This window comes from Orycteropus afer, unplaced genomic scaffold, assembly GCF_000298275.1.
Source record: "Orycteropus afer afer isolate SDZICR_OR568_19922 unplaced genomic scaffold, OryAfe1.0 scaffold00171, whole genome shotgun sequence".
NCBI classification, from domain to species: Eukaryota; Metazoa; Chordata; class Mammalia; order Tubulidentata; family Orycteropodidae; genus Orycteropus; species Orycteropus afer.
The window spans coordinates 1,888,489-1,909,391 of NW_006921758.1; the positions used below are offsets into that span (position 1 = coordinate 1,888,489).

The 20,903-nt window shown below is 35.1% G+C and overlaps 1 protein-coding gene across 1 annotated transcript in view; it reads left to right on the forward strand.

The window, feature by feature from the left end:
- The window catches only part of SOX5 (SRY-box transcription factor 5), a 741,525-nt gene extending 725,603 nt beyond the window's left edge, over window positions 1-15,922 (forward strand). Inside the window, exons 12-15 of the mRNA XM_042781780.1 lie at window positions 3,102-3,210; window positions 6,976-7,149; window positions 13,822-14,038; window positions 15,619-15,922. Of these exons, the coding sequence (XP_042637714.1) occupies window positions 3,102-3,210; window positions 6,976-7,149; window positions 13,822-14,038; window positions 15,619-15,922 (804 nt within the window). The remainder of the gene's footprint in view (window positions 1-3,101; window positions 3,211-6,975; window positions 7,150-13,821; window positions 14,039-15,618) is intronic.
- Window positions 15,923-20,903: the final 4,981 nt, after the last annotated feature.

The window sequence follows — 20,903 nt, forward strand, 5'->3', positions numbered from 1 at the left end:
AATCCTACATGCCTAAAAACTTAATTTAAGCATTTGAGAACTGGTCTTAAATTAATTCCTCTGGTGGTTCAGTATATTGTCTAGACTCTAATCCATATATCAATTTATATTTACCTCTTTAAAGTGTCAGATTACCTAATAACAAAGGTAAGCATGAGTTTACTTGTGCTTACTTACTAATCTTTAGTGAACAATTGCATAGTTTTTTCACCACATCAGGGATTCTGCTTCTGTGTGTGTCTGACATCTGTCTCTCTTCCAACCACATAGCATCTTCCTACAGACTCAAAACCTCTTATCAAATTTACAATCCCTGACAAAGACAGAGTACCCAGTAAGCAAGAGCTTACCTGTGCTTACCTATTAATCTGTAATGAGGTTATTTATACATGTTACCTGGTAAAAATAAAACATGTTAAACTGTTCACTAGAGATTAGTAAATATGCATTAAAAAAAAAAATGTTTACCTTGCTTACTGGATAATCTGCCCCGCCTCTCTTTTTAAGAGCTATATATAAACTTTAAATGTGCGGTCAATGTTCATATGGAATTATATGGTAGTTATCTTTCACTTGGTTATTATTATCTTTCCCTCACATCAATTCTATTATATCTTATTGTTTTGTTGTCAGCTAGTGTTTCTAAATTGCGTCAATGTTACCATTTTGATTTACATAGTGACACAATGTATTTGGGGACTCTGGGTGATGTAAATGGTTAATGTGCTTAGCTGCTATGCTAGAGGTTGGAAGTTAAAGTCTATTCAAAGGCAGCTTGTATGAAAAGACTGACTATGTGCTGTTGAAAATTCAGTCATTGAAAACCTGATGGCACACAGTTCTACTCTGACACATATGGGATCATCTTGAGTTGGAATTGACTCAATGACAATTGGTTTTGGGTTTGGTAATGTGTTTTCATAAAAGGCACATGTTCTTTGGTTCCTCCAATCATCTTTGCTTTTTTTTCCTGTTCCTATGATTGAATGTAAGCTTAAATGACTATGTAAAGTGTAGCATAAAAAGCACAGGTTACTGTGTTGACTTGCACTATCTACCAGTAACGTCTTGTTGAGATGCATCATAAGTTCCATTGTCTTGTAATTAATTGAATGATCTTAAGCCATGTACTTTAGAGATGGATGATTAAAGTTTCCTTATTCTAAAAACTAAAGTGACTTTCCTGCTTATTGTTTGCTAATTTTAGCCTCTTGGTAAGATGGTACAAGATCCATAGAGCCCAACTCAGAACCTTACACTTCCTTTAACATGTCATTCTTTTTCTACTCCAATTGCCTGCATTTTCTTTTTCTTCTTGAAAGACTTTATTTCAGAATGGAAAAATGCTCTAGAAAATATGTAGCCCTATTACCCTATACAGTGTTAAATCCTGAGAGATGATTCATGCTCATTGTATCACCCATAGTAGTACAGTAAAGTCTTCATTGACCCAGGCACTATCAGATCATGTTGCTGGAATGTGGTTTTTTAATGTAACTATCTTCTATTTTACCAGCTGCATTCACTATAGAAAGAGGTTCTGTTAAGCTCGTGTCCTTGGTGCTCATGAACTCAGCTGAATGTATATGGAAGGTTCTCTCAACAAAAGGAATCCAGAACATATAACGCAGCTAAAAATACTAGTTTCATTTACAGAACAAATTGGGGCAGATTCTACAATTTTAGTGGATAATTTATTTTGACTTTAGTAATACATAAACTTGGAGAGCCAAAGTTTATAAGAAACATTTATTTGTACTTTATTAATACATAATCCTATAGAGCTAAAATTGATATAAACTAGTGCTTCCAGTTTCATTACTGTATTTTACACTGATTTACAATTAAAAATATTTTTATTAAATTGTGTACAGACTTTGATAATAGTTGGAGTTCCAAGGTCACTGACTTAAGAGAAGTATCTAACATGTGCAATTTTAATATCACCAGAGACTTTGTTGAAGTAAAGCATCTGATGTACTGGGAATTTCAATATGCTTTTGGTTCTTGGTTGGAACATTCTCTAGACCCTTTACCTCTAATACCATTATCTTAAATAGTTGATTATTTTCTGTGAATATTTTGTTGTGTTAATAGCAGTTCCACAGTGTGTGTGGTTTACTTATACAATTCATGGCTGTGTTCAACAGGATAATTATTTAAAAAAATTAAAAAAAAATCAATTTTATGAGCTCTATTAGATACTTTTCTTAAAATTGTTTTAGAACCACACTATCCTTAGAACAATGGTAACAAGTTCTAGAAGATGTTATAAATCTTTCACTGTATGCTTTTTCTGTTCCCAAAATCAACCCATTTCTTAATTGGGAAGTAATATAATATCTCATGTGGTTTAGGTTAAGCATTGTATTTTCCCCTGAAAATAATTTAGTTTGTAATGCCATGTTCTGCACGAATGCAAACCGTGTACTCCATGCTTTTAAATGACTTGATGTCTTTACAGATCTAATTTTGATATATTTGTATCTCAAATAATTCAACAATTCAATATTTAGGCTTAGCAATCCAAGTAAAATTGTAGTCCAAGTAGCAGGCACTCACTCTGGATGTACAGAGACTTGACAAGCAATTAGCAATGAATATTTAAGCATCTTCATTACCCTTGCATGAGAAATGCAGATGGCATTTAGGGAGATGGCAACCAGAGGGCACTACTGTGAATTATGTTTCTATCATTTGGTCACCTGACTACTGGAAGACTTTCTCTGGGCCCCATGCCACTCCTATACTTCTTCTGTCTGGCTGAAAATAAAGCATGCATTCCAAATGTTTTAAAACAGGTTACTTCCATTAGATTTCTGTGTGTATTTTGTGTTCTAAGAAGGCTTTCTCCAAGAATTCCATCATGTGTCTTTTAGGCATACCCAACCCAAACACCAAGACTTTTATAGGGGTTCAAGAAAATCAAAATTCTCTCAGAAATCCTGCTGATCATTTGCTTCAATTTCCTTGGTATGATGTGCTGAATATGCAAAGGTGAATAAAAGAACATCCATTGCCTTCCAAGAGTTAATGTATTATATATCTTTGAATGATTCTAATTCCCAAATTGATCACTCATTAAAATTTCTCTTTTTAAGGAAAAAACAACACTGGAGAGTCTGACTCAGCAATTGGCAGTGAAACAGAATGAAGAAGGAAAATTTAGCCATGCCATGATGGATTTCAATATGAGTGGAGATTCTGATGGTTTGTGAAATTGTTCATATATATATCCCAATAATGTGCAGAAGAGTCTATTTCACATTATACAACTGAAAAATAGGCAAGACCTTATGTCTGATATACATAAGAGCTCTCATGTGTGAGCAGTCCCATGTGCCAAATACTCTGCTGAGTGCTATGCATGAATCATGTAATTTAATCTGGAGTACAGTCTATGAGATAAATACTGTCACAGATAAAGAGACAGACTCTAAGGAATTTTGAGACATTCTTCCAAGGTCACAGAGCTGTAAATGACAGAGGCAAGACTTGGATTCAACGTGGCATGGTTCTAAAGCTAATGCTAATTGAAATCCCCATCTACCTGTTTCTCACCTTCCCTATTTCTTATACCCAAAACAAATTTTTTAAAATTTTGTATCTGCAATCTCATTTTTAATGTTTTATTTGTCAAACCTTGACCAGACTACATGGCTCAGAGGACATCTTCAGGACAGTTGTTTACATTTTTGAATCCTTCATTCTTTTCCTCTCTACCACACAATCAGGTACCCTCTCTACCTCTGATAAGCCTGCTAGGACCGCAACTGCCCAACCTCATGCTTTTCTCAGGTGCGTTGAGACTTCTGTTGGCATTTCTGTAAAGGAATAGGCATTCTCAAAATCCAGAGTGACAACTAACTATTTTGACACTTTAACTTTATTAGCACAACAAAGAGAGCAAAAAGAAGAAAGTGTTGTTTCTTTTACACTGTGCCCTGACTAGAAACCACTCTCGTGTCAGATGATACGTATTGAGATACTTTTCATAGATATAGGTATCTTAAGTTTCTTTGGTGGCACAGCCCTTAACTTTTATTATTGTTGTAAAAGTTCCTGCATATCAAGAAGTCTCCACTAGCACAAACCAGTGAGAAACATACATTAGGCTGGAAAGTCCCCTGGAAGTCCCCAAAATATAGTTATCTATACTTCTGCCTTGAGCCAATTCAGCTTTCGAGCCCACATTTGCAGGAGTGCAGGGATTAGCCAAGTTTGAGCATTTGATCAGATAATTCACTCAAAACTGAATTTCAATCAATAGGATATCCAAGAAAAATCTGTTTTTCTGGCCTAATATATTTCTATTCACTTCTATTTTCTACTTCACTTGGGCAAGATAAACCCAGCCTAAGTATATACAGAGACCATGTTTGCTTTGGATAAAGTTACTGCCTTTGAGTCAGATCCGACTCATAGTGACCCCTCCTTGGGTTTCTGAGGCGGTATCACTATGGAAGTAGATCGCCCAATCTTCCTTCCGAGGAGTGGCTGGTAACTTTGAACCACCAGCCTTCTGGTTAGCAGTCAAGTGCCTTAGGCAGTACCCTACCAGAGCTCCTAAAGTCACATAATGTTCATGCAATTGCTTTTAAGATATTAGGATTAAAAAGCAGATGTGCAAACGATCATTTGCTAGCAGCAACACCATTTTAGAAAGATTTTACCATACATTAACATTCATCTTGGTCAATAAAAAGATAATTACTGGTAATAGTGAATGTCACAAATTTTAAGTTATATAAGCATGTTAAAATATACCCCAAGGTAACCAGCATTAAAACATCAAGTTTGCATTGTTCTTCTTTATTCAAGTCATGCATGTTTGAATGTGAAATATTTTCCAGTCTTCATAAGATCAAATAGTGTGTTATAAGTGAAAAATAATGAAAAATTCCACCAGAAGATGTGCTTTTTTATTTCTTAATTTTTATTTTTATTTGGGTGAAAATTTACAGGGCAAATTCATTTTCCATACAGTAGTTCATATACATTTTGTTTCATGACATTGGCTGCAATTCCCCACAATGTAACAGCTCTCTTCTCATTTCTTCCCCATAGTTACCTTTTCCCTGTGTCCTTCCCTGCCATATACTCCCACCCCCATGCTGTCTCCCTGTGCAAACACTGCCCTTCTTTTCTCTCACAAAGGATTGATCACTCCAAGGAGTTTATCTACCTGATATAAATATTTAACCCATATGCCTGTCTATTAGTTGGCTAGAAGCCACAGGAGTGAGTTGAATTCAGACCTGAAGGATAGTTAGGGGCCATAGTTCCAGGGTTCTCACCAGGCTCCATCAGACTAGCAAACTTTGTCTTTTCTTAGGATTTTGAGTTGTGTTACACATTGTTCTCCTACTCTATCCAGTATCTCATACACTGATCCCCCTCCTAGTGGTTGATAGTGGTAGCCTGGCATCATCTAGTTCTTCTGGTCTCATGATCATATAGGCTGAGGATCACATGGTCTACCAGTCCCTTGGACTAATTGTTTCCATGTGTCTTTAGTTTTCTTTGCTCTGGACGAAAAGAGACCCATCATGCATCTAGATGGCCGCTTGCAAGCTTTTAAGGTCCCAATTGCTATTCACCAAAGTAGGAAGTAGAACAATGTTTTTGTGTAGTATGTTATGCCAATTGAGTTTGATGTCCCCTGCAGCCATGGTCCTAAGCCCACAGGTCCAACTACTCACTTCCTCCAGGTAGCTGGCTGTGGCCAAGAAGTCACCACAACCTTGTCCCTTGTTGCTGTGTTTTTGTTTGTTGCTTATAGATAAGCTTGAATAACTGACTCATGTCTATTCTTTCAAATTAAGAAAAGAAAGGAAGAAAGGAAGATGAGTATGGAGAAAGAAAAGAAAAGCAATGCTCTTACTGATAACAGAAACTATAGAAATCATCAGAAAATTTTAAAGTTTCAGGTGCTACCAAAATACATCTTCTCTACCTTTTGTAATGATAACCGTGGAAAGATTAGTGTCAGAGTTCTTCAGAATTCTATGCTTTCTTCTAGTTCTCCTTATTATCTTTGCATAAAGTCTAGTATTTCTGTAAGTAGTTTGATCTGCTGAAGTCATTCTAGGAAATCACTTAAGGCCTGTAAGAATGAATGCAGCTTCACAAAAATTCCATTGTAACTCTTTGGTTGTGTTTTATCATCAGTAAGCCTTGCTGTTTGAAATGTAACTACCAGTGGGCCTCTTTGGATAACTGTAGATCTTAGGGAAAAAATTAAGGAAATTTTTTTTTTTTTTTTCAATATCTGACTGTAGATCTATCTATTAAGAAATGATAATACTATAAGTTTTCATTTGTTCTTTCCCAACCAATTCAAAGATCTTTAGGGGAAGACTGTAATTGCATATTTCTTGAATTTATTAGCACATAATTTCAAAGACATTCCAAACACAAAACAGGAACAGGAAAATATCTCTATCTCTATTGTATTTTTTACCTCAGATTTCATCTAGCAGTTTTTATTTATGTAACCTCACAGAGAGGAAAGGCATGAGTACTCTATAGTCTGTCAGTATTTAAATAGCAAACACATATCCTCACCCATAATCATCCATTCTGCATAATAGACAGGTGTTTCACAGTTTTGTGAGCCCCTTTACCTGTTTGATATATCTGCAGTACCAACTTAACCTTCTGAGTTAATCTAACTGTTCTATTTCCAAATTGCACTCAAAACCATATATTCAGAATTTCTTGTGTGCTCTTGAAAGTAAATGGTGACACAGTCCATAGACCATTGAAAGAAAGGAAAATATGCATTAGAAATGGATTTGCAATGGAAATACATCATTTGCCATCACTAGGCTTATCACAAAAACTTCATAAACAAGTGTCTGCCTCAAGAACTAGATGTGCGTTATCAGAAGTGCTTTTTTGTTTACGGAAATCCCAGAAGGGGAGCTGCCAAACGTTTTAACACTAATATGAAGCAATGTCCCCTATTTTTAGGAAGTGCTGGAGTCTCAGAGTCAAGAATTTATAGAGAATCCAGGGGACGTGGTAGCAATGAACCCCACATAAAGCGTCCAATGAATGCCTTCATGGTGTGGGCTAAAGATGAACGGAGGAAAATCCTTCAAGCCTTTCCTGACATGCATAACTCCAACATCAGCAAGATATTGGGTAAGAAATGCATTCAGAGTTAAGTGATGTATGGAATAAATATACTGTTCTGTTTTTGATAGTCATTGAGAGATACTAGTTTGTAAGCCAAGGATCTCAAATCATCTACAAGAAATAAGCACCCTAACTGAGGCTATTCATCTGATGACAAAGTATTCTCTGTTAATTGAGAGATATAGCCAGTTTCTATAGCTAATTTAGCTATGTGTCTCCATACTAACTATTACACTAACTTCTGTTCTTTATAAACCTAGAAATACATTTACAAAGACTGAGAAAAAAAAAGTTTCTTTCACATGAGCCATTAGATCCTCATATTGACCATTTTTATTCTTTTGTAAACTGTAGTCAGGTTGTTTATCTTAAGGTCTTCATCTTCTCTCCTCATCCTTGTTAACAAAGGATAAGGAGCTCTCTTTGCAGAATTCATCATGTTGTGGTGGGGATGCAGGTGCAGATGATGGTCATCCTAGTACTATAACTGAAAATCAGTTCAGATTCTAAGCACAAGAAGATGTAGAGTGCATTTTTTTCAATTTATACTTTTAGTAACTGTAGACATAATTTCCAGCACTATTAAAAGGAGACTTTTTCTACCATTACAGCTTTCAGCTTAACAGATAACAAAACACATTATTTACCTTACACACAAAGTCCTCAGAAAATATGAGTAGAGGAGAAAGTATTAATTGTACAAAGACTTTTGTTGTTGTTGTTGTTGTTGTTCTTATGTGCCATTATAGACCAGTATAAATCCAAGAAAGATGGAGAGAAGATTCCATTTCTTTTGTGTCATTCTGTTGACAACATCATTGTCACCATCATCACCATCATATTCAAGTAATCTGGTGGCCAGTTACTGGGTAACCCAAGCAACTTTTTGATTATTCACTGTGTGGCTCCTGAGAGCTAAGTAATAAAAATAAAACAGAAACATACAATCTACCAGCAACTTTTAGCTTTGAGAAATAAGTAACAAAATTTGTTTAAATTATTTAAGATTTATTAAAATCAATAATGCACTTGTAAATACATAGAGTTTATAAAGAGAGGTTCCTTTCTTATACTTCACATTAAGGAACTCATCAACTAAAAGTAGTTATTAAACCTATAGATGTGTTTTTATGATCCTATGTTCTCAACAATGACAATACCCAGTGTACAATATGCATTTGTAATAAGATGAAAGCAGAAGAATCCTAGCTATTTAAATGTGTGTCTCAATTTTCATTGAAAATGATACTGAGATCTTTAGAAGAATGCTATCTGAAATTATATAAGCATGTGAAACTTTAGGTACCAGTAGAAAATGTGAATATTTGTTATGAAATTAAATATCCATGCATATTAGAAAATTGAAACTGATGAAGTGTTCTGTAACTGACATATTTTTCTGCATCTCTATCATCACTGATCTATTTTCTTTTTGTTTGACTATTCTTCCTTCCATATGAAAATCCCTATTCTTTAAAAAGTGTCAGACTTGTTTCATTTGGTAAAGCTCTACTAAGTAATAAAATACTTTAAGTAAGCATATTTTACTATAACAGTTATTCCCAAAGTGGAAAAAAAAAAAAAAATCCAAGACAACTAAACTCAGTGCTGTCGAGTCAATTCTGACTCATAGCAATCCCCATTGGGTTTCCAAGGCTGTAAATCTTTACAGAAGGAGATTGCCTCATCTTTCTTCTGTGGAGCAGTTCGAATCATTGACCTCTTGGTTAGCAGTTGAATGCCTTAACCACCAGAGCCCCTTGTTGTTGTTGTTGTTATGTGCCGTCAAGTCAGCCCTGACTCATAGCAACCCCTCCTTGGGTTTCCGAGGCAGTATCACTACGGAAGTAGGATTGCCCAACCTAGAGCCCCTTAGAAACCCTAAAATGTCAAAATTTAAAAAACAAGCAATTGAAACTTTATATCATTTCATTCATATATCTATATCAGTAAAATGAAAATTGCTGATTAAAACTTTATTCTAAGAGAATTATCAATTTTGATGACATGAAATGATATTTTAGGAGATAAAGTCAAAAACCTTTAAAAAAAAAGATAGTAGCTGGCTGACAGAAGTCCTTTCTAGTTTGAAGGAGAGAATATTAAAATGCCCACCTGATTATATTTAATAGGCTATATGAAAGAGAGTACTGCTTAATTTAAGTCTTTTTAATGATATTGTATTAATTAGAGATACAGCATTTGTATTTGGGAGGAAAAATCACAGGTATTTTGGACTTCAGTATTTAGTCATAGCTTCAAACAAATAAATAATCTTCAGCTATCCACAAGACCATTCTAAATGACCCATTTCATATAAAAGTACAAGAAAGCTTGATGTTTTCCTTTTTACTGATTGTTTTGGATAACAGCCCCCGACAGCATGCCGCTAATTCATTCTGCTTAAAACAGGCGCTTGAGCTGGGTTGACATTTTACGTAGTCTCTGGGGATCCTGGTTGACATTTTAAAGGGCTTCTAAGCATTTTATAATACCCTAAAATCTGGTTTTAATAAGCCATTCTGCTGAAATTGTTAACATAAGGAATCACCTTTTACTGTTTGGCGCTAGATCAGGGGATGGGGGACATCTTTTTCTGATTAGACATACAGTAGTCGGAGTAAAATGTGCAGATTCATTACAGACTCCATGGAGATGACAATGCTACTCATCCCGAACCCTTCACTTTTATTGTATTGCCAGATTTAGAAAGGAAAAAAACACTAGAAAGGCTTTTTTTTTTCCTTCTTATTTTGAGAATCAAATATTTTTGATTGCATCTTCCTCTTCAAATCAGGAAAAATACTCAAATGTCTGTCTCTGTCTCTGTGTTGTTTGTTTTTGTTTTGTTTTGTTTTTATTATTATTATTTGTAAAAGGCCACCCTTTTAAAAACAGCAGGGAACTAACTCCCTGTTCAGGGACCGAGAATGAGCAACCAGCCACACCCACATCAAGCAGATATTTTTGTCTCTCAGAGTTATCTAACACGCTGTCTCATCATTCTTTTTTAGTGTGTTTCAGAATTTGCACTGTAGCTACGCACAGTGGTCATTGTACCTCAAACCTATTGAAACCCAAACCAAACTTACCAATTGGTTAATCCTATTCAAAAGTTATTATTTAAAAGTGAGAGCTACATTTGCCACCAAATTCTGTACTGTCATAAAATGGACTAGTTAGCTATTTTGTCCCAAGTTAGGCTATCTTAATTTTCCTTTTTGAAAATACTTGTAAATATTCAAAAACCAAACACTGCCGTCGAGTTGGACCCAACTCACAGCGACCCCTCCTTGGGTTTCCGAGGCGATATCACTACAGAAGTAGATTGCCCAACCTTCCTTCCGAGAAGTGGCTGGTGGGTTTGAACCACTAGCCTTCTGGTTATTAGTCAAGTGCCTTAGGCACTATGCAGTTTAGGATTCAGAGGTATTCCCAGAGAAAGTATATTACCAAGTGTCAAAATATTTTGTCATTCTATTCAGCACAGATTTGGAAGCCATTTATTTGGGAATTTATGCCTTTTTGATTGCTCTATTACTATATCAGTTATATATACATGTTACATTTTAGCTAGGCCAACTCTCTTTCATCTTAAACCTTCTTCCCATGGAAGGCCTTGCCCTATCTATTCCTTCTCCATAATGTTCACTTCTCTTTCCAACCTTGGAGTACATCAGTTAGTTCTTCAGTGCAGTCTTTTGACCTACAAAAGATTAATCTCACTTCTTTATCATATGCTCTCATAGCTTCCTGCACTTTTCACAATTATCATTTTAAAAATTTTGTAACTAGATGTTTAAATATTTTCTCCTGCACTAGAATATAAGCCTCAGGAAGAAAAGAACCACATCTGCCTTATTCTCCATTGCATATAATGTAACCATTCCACATCATGTGTATCAGAAGAAATATAAAAACAGTTCTCATATTCCAAAGCAAATTAACTATAAGGCATAAACATTTCCTTCCCTTAAAGAAACATACTTTATTTGACACAGAACATTTAGACTGATTGGGGAATCTTTGGCAATTTCTTTTCTAATTGAGAATGCTGGTGTCTTTGTTATCTTGGGGGCTCAGTAGCTCATGATTCCCATACAAGCAATATATACAGTCCTTGATCCATTTTTCATTGTATTTATGTTTGTCCAGTAAATTATTTCTAGTAAGCTTATTTTCCCATTCCTTGATCTGAGATTCAAAAAATAATATATGTGCTTGCAAGAAACTTCATGATCCAGCTCAATAGTTTTTATAGCTTTACTTGTGTTTATGTTTGCACTCAGAACAACATAATGGCTTTCAAGGACCTCTAGAGAATAATGTGGGGCAAATAAGGAGTGCAAGATTGTAACTACAAATAATATGGCTTGACCAACCGGCTTAATGTCAGACAATGCCACTTAAACCGAAGTTTTATGAAAGGATAGAAAAAGATGAAGCTCTATTATTGAACTATAACCTGTGTAGATGTTATAGAAAAATTAGCATTGGCTATTTAGAATGAAATAAATTTATGTGTGTAAATAGTTCTAACACCTACACAGATATAGTCACCTGGGAACATGCGTTCCAGCAGGAAAATTCCAAAGGAAGAGATATTGTCCCTTTTGTTGCATTACTTTAGTGAAAATAATAGCACATATTGAGGAATTCTGTGCATTTTAAGGGAAGAATTGTTCAACAGTGAGCTATTAACATTTAGTGTATGAAGTTATGTTTAAGTAATAAACCCATTAAAAAGCTTTGAAGATCTTCCTTGGGTGACTTTGGAAAGCAGATAAAAACAACAATACCAATATGTATTTGGTAAAAACAAACAAAAACATTACCATCAACTCAATGCCCAGTCATGGTGACCTCACGTATGAAGAGTAGAACTACAAGGGTTTTCAAGGCTGTGACCTTTCAGGAACAGGTTACCATGCCTTTCTTCCTAGGCATCTATGGATGGGTTAGAACCACTAACCTTTTGTTTTGTAGTCATGGACTGACATGTTTATATCACTCAGGGATTCCTATATAGTTGGTAAGGATCTCCTTATGCCAGCTGTTGTTATAGCTCTTAAAGCTCAGGTGGTGGAGTGGTTAAGGCACTTGGCTGTTAGCAAAAAGGTTGGTGGTTTGAACCCACCAGTGTTCTGCAGAAGAAAGATGAGGCCGTCTGCTTCCGTAAAGATTTATAGCCTTAGAAACACAATGAGGGTTGCTATGAGTCACAGCTGACTCGATAGCAGAGGGTTTGGTTTTGTTTGGTTTGAAGTCCAGTGATTCTTCTTCACTATTGGGTAGGGTTGAACTGATTACTTGCAGGTAAGCATACTTCATCTGCATATAGACAGATTCTTCTCATACAGTTAATAAAAATGAATATTATTACTACCACTTGTTACTCCTACAAATATCCATACTGGCAGAATCAAATCCTTAAGCCACATTATATTAAGAATTAACAGAAGTATTTATAATTAAGCTTCAAACAGTTCTTTTTCTCAGTTCTACTTATGCATAACCAAGTTGAAGAATGAAAAGGAGAAGAGAAAACATTTTGGATTATCATTGTTAGTGTAGAATAAGGAGCTCTGATGGTATAGTGGGTAAGGCATTTGGCTGCTTACCAGGTCAGTGGTTCAAATTCACTAGCTGCTTCATGGGAGGAAGATGAGGCAATCTACTTCTGTAAAGATTTACATCCTTGGAAACCCAATGGGGGTCACTATGAGTCAAAATCAATTTGATGGCAGTGAGTTATCTCACAGGAACTCACATCTTTTTATATCATTGAAAGTGACTTATTAAGTGAAAAATCTTAGGGCATACTTATTTTAATTCGACCTTCACTTGATCATATATAGTAGGTGGGCATATGCATGTAAGGGGTGTACATTGTGGCATGTTTTAAATTCTGTCAAGCCTGAATTTGAGTCACAGATCTGCAATTTAACAGTTTTATAACTTTGGGTAAGTTGCTTCATCTATTTGAGCCATAGTTTTCTCATCTATGAAAATATGTGTATTACCGATCTCACAGTTTTGTGACAAAAAGTAAAATTAAGACAGTATGTGTAAAGTCTTTAGCACAGTACATGTTCATTAATATCATTTTAATTATGATTAAAATTTTAATTAAAAAATTTTTTACTATAATCATTCATGTAAATGTACTTAATCATTCTGGGAAGAATGAGAACTATATGTGAAACATTTTAGCAATCTAGGTAGTAAGTAATGTGCCCCTACTTAAAAGTACTCAATACTCAGCTAATTAGTCTCAGATTCAAAATGTGATGAATTATTGCATAACATCTCAGTTTGGAGCAGTACAGCATAGTTTAATGTAGAAATGAAGGGTATATCCATTAAATTATCTATGAATTTTTAAGCTTATAATATACAAGTTTGGCTAAATCATTTTTCAAGCCAGAAAAAAAAAAATAGATTATCCATTGATATCACATCTTTGCGTACACAGTTTATTTAGGTAAATAGCCATCAACAGGCCTGTGCATATAGAATCTCACCACTTGAGTCAAAGGTCACCAGCCAGCAACATTTTTATATATTTCTGGGTTTTCATCAACATTTGTCTTAAAATTTTCCTGCTTTCAGTTATATCTCCGTTTAGGATGCTTAGCAACTGTGTAAATCAGAATCCTAACCTTCCTTTCTTCATAGGATCTCGCTGGAAAGCTATGACAAACCTAGAAAAACAGCCATATTATGAAGAGCAAGCCCGTCTCAGCAAACAGCACCTGGAGAAGTACCCCGACTACAAGTACAAACCCAGGCCGAAGCGCACCTGCCTGGTGGATGGCAAAAAGCTGCGCATCGGTGAATACAAGGCAATCATGCGGAACAGGAGGCAGGAGATGCGGCAGTACTTCAATGTTGGGTATGGGCCATTCAGTCATTTTTCTCATAGAGAATACTTCCTCCTATACTTAATGGGTCACCAAACAATTTGTTTAGTTTGCAAAGCAACATTTTGAAAAAGAACCTGAACATTGTGTATTTTCAAAGACTAATTGCCCCCCAGAAGATTGTGAAAAAAATACATGCATGCTAATCCACTCCAATCTCCTAGGACAATGGCTCTGACATGAGCTTTGTTAACAACTGGGTTGAAAAACAAAGTATCTGAAAGTAAATCATTTTGGAGCTTGCAATTTTAGAATGATTGCTAATTCTTTCCCTAGTGGGTTTTTATTACTTTTAAGGTTTCATAGTAATCAATTCTACAGTGCTTAACATCTCAGTTGAAACAATACACCATAAAAACTTATTTTGAAAGAAAGCTTGAATCTGAATATAATGGGATCAAGGCATATAGGCAGCCTTTATGGATCACAGTATAGTAAGGATTATATTTAGGGCACAACAAGGCTGTGAATGGTAAGGTTCCATTCTGAATTAGAATGCTGCTCCGATGGCAAGGCTTTCAACAGTGTTATAATGTTCTGCCTGCAACTGCATTAATCCTTCCTCAGAATTCCTCAAAAAGCACAGACATGAAGGTGCTCATTTTTGAAAGAGAACTTATCAAGATCATATGCATGTCTTGGGATCATAAATACTGGTTTTAAAATGACCAGAGGATAACTTTCAAAAAAGGTTGATCAGATCTACCCAATTCCCTCCATTACTTTGAAATAATCTATCTACTGTGTCCAGAGGTCTAAGTAAATGACTCTTCTGAGAGCTGAATGCAAAGTCCAGTGCTTCCTGGGTAAAGAGTAAACATATGAATGAATGTATAAATGAATGAATGCATCTATAAATCCTTCCCTTCTAGGACCACCTATATAATTTATGGGGCCCAGTGCAAAATAAAACTGTGGTGTTCCCTATTTTAACAAATATTAAGAATTTCAAGACTATGAGAGCTAAGCACAGGGCTTTTTGTAACTGTGCAGGTCATACATCCATGGAACCAGACCTGCTTCCTTCCTTTCCTAAAACTGTTTCAAGAACTAGGTAGACAATGTGATATTGTTCAGTTCTGGTGATTTCTGGCCAGTAAAGTTTTATCTCAAGAGCATTCCAGTATTTTTCTCTAGGGTTATCCTTCAACATTAAATTATCTCTAGGTTTCATTCTGGGGTAAAAATCCAACTTCTGTTTCTGTGTATTATGAAGAAAAAGTACACTTGGAATCAAGAATGTGGGCTCTTCTGCTTAATGTTTCTGTCAGTTGTTTTATTTTTGTTTTGTACATATAAAGTAGGATAGTAATAAAATGGAATTGTCATAAGGATCTAATGGGTAATACTTGTCAATGCCTTGTAATCTATTAAGCACTATACAGAAATACAGTATTAGAGTCAAAGTAGGAAGCACTTTTAAGAATGTCAGGCAAGGAATGAAAATCAGTATTTTAAGAGTTGTACATTGCTAAGCAACTGAATGTAAGTAAGGCAAATATTGACCTGTCTTTTCACCCATGGTCTCTTTTTGGGACTCTCCCTCTGACAGGCAACAAGCGCAGATCCCCATTGCCACTGCTGGTGTTGTATACCCTGGAGCCATCGCCATGGCTGGAATGCCCTCCCCTCACCTGCCCTCAGAGCACTCAAGTGTGTCTAGCAGCCCAGAACCAGGGATGCCTGTTATCCAGAGCACTTATGGAGTTAAAGGAGAGGAGCCACACATCAAAGAAGAGATACAGGCAGAGGACATCAACGGAGAGATTTACGATGAGTATGATGAGGAAGAAGATGATCCGGATGTAGATTATGGGAGTGACAGTGAAAACCATATTGCAGGACAAGCCAACTGATAAGGGTCAAAAGATTGTTGTGACCTTAGGACTTAAAGAAGCCCTAGCTGGTTCATCCTTACCAGTGGCCAAGCACATTAACTTTCTCATACACTGACTGTTACTTTAACTGTTAGTCTTAACTAGTTGGGACATCAGCTGACTAATAGACCTCAGCCTCCAAAGGCTTGGAAAGGAAAAAAAAAAAAGATAAAATAATACAGCAAGCAAACAACAATATCAACAACAAGAGATTGAAATAAGCTATGGGTAAAAAAATGCCAGTAATTCAGCTGCTACATCCAAGCACTGAAGTCTTACCCGTCAACTTTTTTTTTTTTTTTTTTTTTTTAATAAACTTTATGGCTGTTTGTTCTACAATGTTCTAGAAATTCTCACTCAGGTACACAGTGCCAACAAGTGGCTTGTGAATGTGTTTTGTTGTTTTGTGCTACAATTTTTAAAAAGAAATAAGTTTTGTTTTGTTTTGGGGGGGTTCTGGCTGTTTTTTTTTTTTCTTTTTTCTTTCTTTCTTTTTTTCTTTTTTAATAATGCACCTGACAGAAAAAAGAAAGATGAATTTCCCCTTACTTCTCTCCATCTTCTCCATCTCTATACTGTAAAGATGGAAGTCTGTGCATGAGGGGGAAGAGGGAAAAAAATAACCTGTTTTTAATGTCCTTGCTATTCACCACAAAATAAGCAATTATTTTCTTTAGAGGACTTTCTTTATCTATTGCACACCACACTACATCTTTGAGCAAGTGCCAAATTTGTACTGAAGTGTTGACCAAGTTCATTTTTTCCCTTTCCTTTGTTTCCTATTCCTTCATAAGTTAGGACAGTGTTATATCTTAGACAATCCCTTGAAAAACCTGAAATACCAGCAGCTGGTGAGATTTGACCTTTTTTTCTTTTTTTTTCTTTTTTTTTTTTAATGGAAACTGTAGGTGCTGTTCTCAGGTGAAAAGACAGAGAGAGAGAGACATAAGAAATTTAGAGAAAAAATATTTTCTGATCTTAGATTTTTGTGTGTATGTATGTGTGTGATTATGGTACTAATAAGAATAATGTTGGAACATTGTGAGTTAAACCCACATCTGGGGATGAAATCCCACATCCTCCCAAGTGACTGGTCTGGAAGTACCTTGACCTTGACTTTGCACTTCAAATGACAACTTAACCAATTATAGGGCTCAGAAATTATATTTTTAAATTTTGAATATGATTCTTATTGGATAGATCAGGTGGCCCTGTGTAATAGAGGTGTGCATGTATAACATGGAAGCTACTAGCAAACTGCTCCCAGACATCCCTTCTGCTTGGTCAATCAGTTCCACTAATATTTGCTACTTATTGATTTTTGTTTGTTTTTCCTGTTGATACTATGAGCAAAACAATCATTCTTTTCATTTAATATATTTGACCATTTTCCAGAAATGTAGATTTAGCTTATTTCTTCAACATTCCATCCTTTCCTGACCAGGAGATGGATCTGATGATTTTAGAAGGCATTTCTCACTCTCTGTGAAATGAGATGGAGGCCGTTTGCATTTCATAATTATGGCCCATGTGCATTTCATACAACAATAACAAAAAAACAGGATTTAATTTAAAGTCATTGCAGCCCAACAAAATGGAGCCTGGCTTAACCCAGTGATCCTTGCCACAGCACCTTTGTCTTTCTGTAAGACAAATCCACTGGAGTCCAACTTTTGATTCCAGAAGAGTATATGCGTAGAGAAACGTCTGATGGTGATACAAGTGTTTATTTAGATTTTGCCAACCAACTCCAAGGCAGTTGTAGGGCCTGTCCCAATAAATGCAAAATCATTTAAAGTCAATTGACATTATTTGTGTTGAAACGTCAGACAGTAAATACTCCAACCAGTAGTTTGGATGTGCTACGGTTTCCACTCCAGTCATCATTTTCCTATCCCATCCCTAAAATACCACCTTAAAAATTTGTTTATTACATCTTAATGAGAAAAAAAATCCATTTTATTTTTCTTTCTCTCAAAAGACTTGCTCTGGGGTTTTGCTTGGAGGAGCTGATCATATCCTGCATGTCAGAGATTTTGTTTTGTTTGTTCTCCTGTTTGTTTTTGATGACTGTATTTTCATTTGAACTGCCTCTTTTTGATAGTGTTGTAATAATGATGATGATGATAAAATAATAATAATAATAGTAATAATAATAATAATGGTCAGCTGTTCCCAGATTAGTAAGTTATGTATAATTTATTTTATTTCTCCCTTTCTATTTTATTCTGCTCTGATTTGGAAGTACAGCCAATAAGCTGTTATATATTTAAAACTAATTTCTATCATATATATATATATATATATATATATATATATATATATATATATATACACACACACACACACACACAATTTTACTTCTCCTTCCATAATTTTCCCCTTTAAAAAATTTTGGCCCCAACAGTGTCAAGTTCTTGTGTTTAATACAAAGAAGTGAATTAATGGGAGGGTGGTGTTCAATCTTAATTAACTTCTGCTCTCGTCACTCATTCTAGTTATTTAATTGCCACAGTCATCTAGAGCCAATTTTGTTTTGTTTTGTTTTGTTTTTAAGCACTCTGGATAAGGAAAAATAATAGACACTTGTTTTTGTATCGTTATTATGTACAATGTGAAAACAGATTTTTAAAGATTTGTTCTCTGTTAACAAATTCTTTCTGACTTATGTGGGTTCACCTTTCACGTTTGCTGGATACTTATTTTACACCATGTTATAAAGATGCTTTGTTTTCATTTCATGACTTTGGGCTACAAGAATACTTTGTTTTAGCTCCAGGTAGATGCCACTGAGGCCATTCATGGTGGAAGCCAATTTTAACACACTTATCAGTGAATTGACAAAACACTTCTGTTTGGTCTTTGGTTGGTTGGTTTTATTTGAAAGGGAAAATGAAATTGTTAACAGTGACCTTTAACTGCTGAAATTCAGAAGTTAATTTTATTTAGTTAGGTGTATGTCAGAAAGACTAAACTGTGTGTGGACTGAAACAAGAATCCAGTCCATAGCCCTGCATTATATTCTTTGGTTCTGATGTTTAATTTACTGGTGTCACAAAATTTGTTTGCCTTAGTGTTCCCCAAAAGAAAACAGAAGAGAAAAGTAATTTTATTAATGTTTAAAGTGTTTTAAAGTCATTAGATAAAAGGTGCTATGAATAGCAACTTATTACATTAATACTGGTTTTGACATTTGATTGGTTTATAATTTTTGTAAAGGATCCTAAAACCTTGTATTCTTTTTCTGTGCCCCGTGATGACCAAAAAGATGAAGTAGAAGAAGTTAGGGTAATATCAATCTAAAATAACTGTAGTCTCCCTCCTCTCTCTTTTCCCATTTACTCATTCCTCTCTCTCTGACTCTCTCAGAGAGTCAGACTCTCTCTCTCTCTCTCTCTCTCTCTCTCTCTCTCTCTCTTTCTCACACACACACAGAGACACACACACATGCTGATCTCAAACTGAAATAATCTTGCCAGAATTCTGGAATTTTTGCTGTTGTAATGAATTCCTCTTAAACTTGTTATAATATGAATCTAAGAGAACATCAGGGAGTTCTGGTGGCACGATAGTTAAAGCATTCAGCTGCTAACCCAAAGGTTGGCAGTTTGAACCCACCAGCTGCTTTGTGGGAGAAAGATGAAGCAGTCTACTTCTGTAAAAATTTACAGCCTTGGAAACCCTATGGGGCAGCTATACTCTCTCCTGTCAGGTAGCTATGAGTAGGAGTCAACTCGATGGTGGTGGGTGGGTTAAGAGAACATCACTGGAGAAAATAGGTTAAAGTTGCGAAGTTATAAGTTACTAGTAATTTGGCTAGTTACTACAACTGGCTAAAACATAAAACTCTTCTTCTGTACATTTATACCTAAATTACTTAAGTCGATTTTAAAGTTCATTTGGTATCTGTACTTAAAAGTTAACCATGTATAAAATCCCTCCCAAAGAACATAATAATCATTATTGAAACCAAATCCTCTTATAAAGAACAAATATAAAAGAATTTTCTTTGATGAAATTATTTCATAGCTTTGATTTCTGGCATAGAGTGTTACCTTCATTAAATTAGTTTAAAGAAAATTTCCTTTAACCATTCTATTGTCCAATTTCAGATACTTTTCTTAAAACCCAGAAGCTGTTACTATTCCTAGGAGAAGCCTCTTATTTCACATTTAAAGCATCACAAATAATAACACATTCATCCACTTTAATGGGTAAATTATTGACTTGTAATACACAAGTGTATATTTTCAAAAACAGGTTTATAAAGTGTTTGTCTATCAAGTTAATAGTAAAATAAAAATTAATGGCGTTGCAAGGAGAAGTATGAAGCCACTTAAAGTGGTTCAGGTATCTCTTTGCCTTATAGGGCATAAGTGTTTGTTTAGTCAGGCTTTTACAGTATTTAATTTTAAAGTTACCTATAACCAGCAGTTTCCCAGGTTGAAGACATTGTGTTGAGTTTTCTACTGATTGATTCCTGTCCTCCCCAGTGTTTCTGCCACTGGTTCACTAAACAGTATTTATAAAGCTCCACTGGTTCTAAAGTTCTTAGTCCTTCTAACATTTTGGATTTTACAAGTAAAAATGGAAAAAAAAAAAAAAAAAAGAACAGAGACAATCAAATGCCTGGAGCTTAAAACAAAGTATGTGCAACCTACCATCTCACTTGAAATTTAATAAAATAAATAATTATGTAAATATAACATAGAGTTATAGATTTATATTTTGTTCATAACACATAGTGTAATATAAGTTGTATATTTTCATGTTTTGGGTTTTATGTTATCATTCATGCCACAATAAAAATAAAACAGGAGTTTATGTACTCTTAAAAAAAAAAAAAGATGTGGGTTGCCACCAACCTGTTTTTTGTTTTTATGGGTTTTTTTTTTTTTTTTTTTTTTTTTTTTTTTTTTTTTTTCAGTATTATTGCCATGCAAGGCACCAATAAAAAACA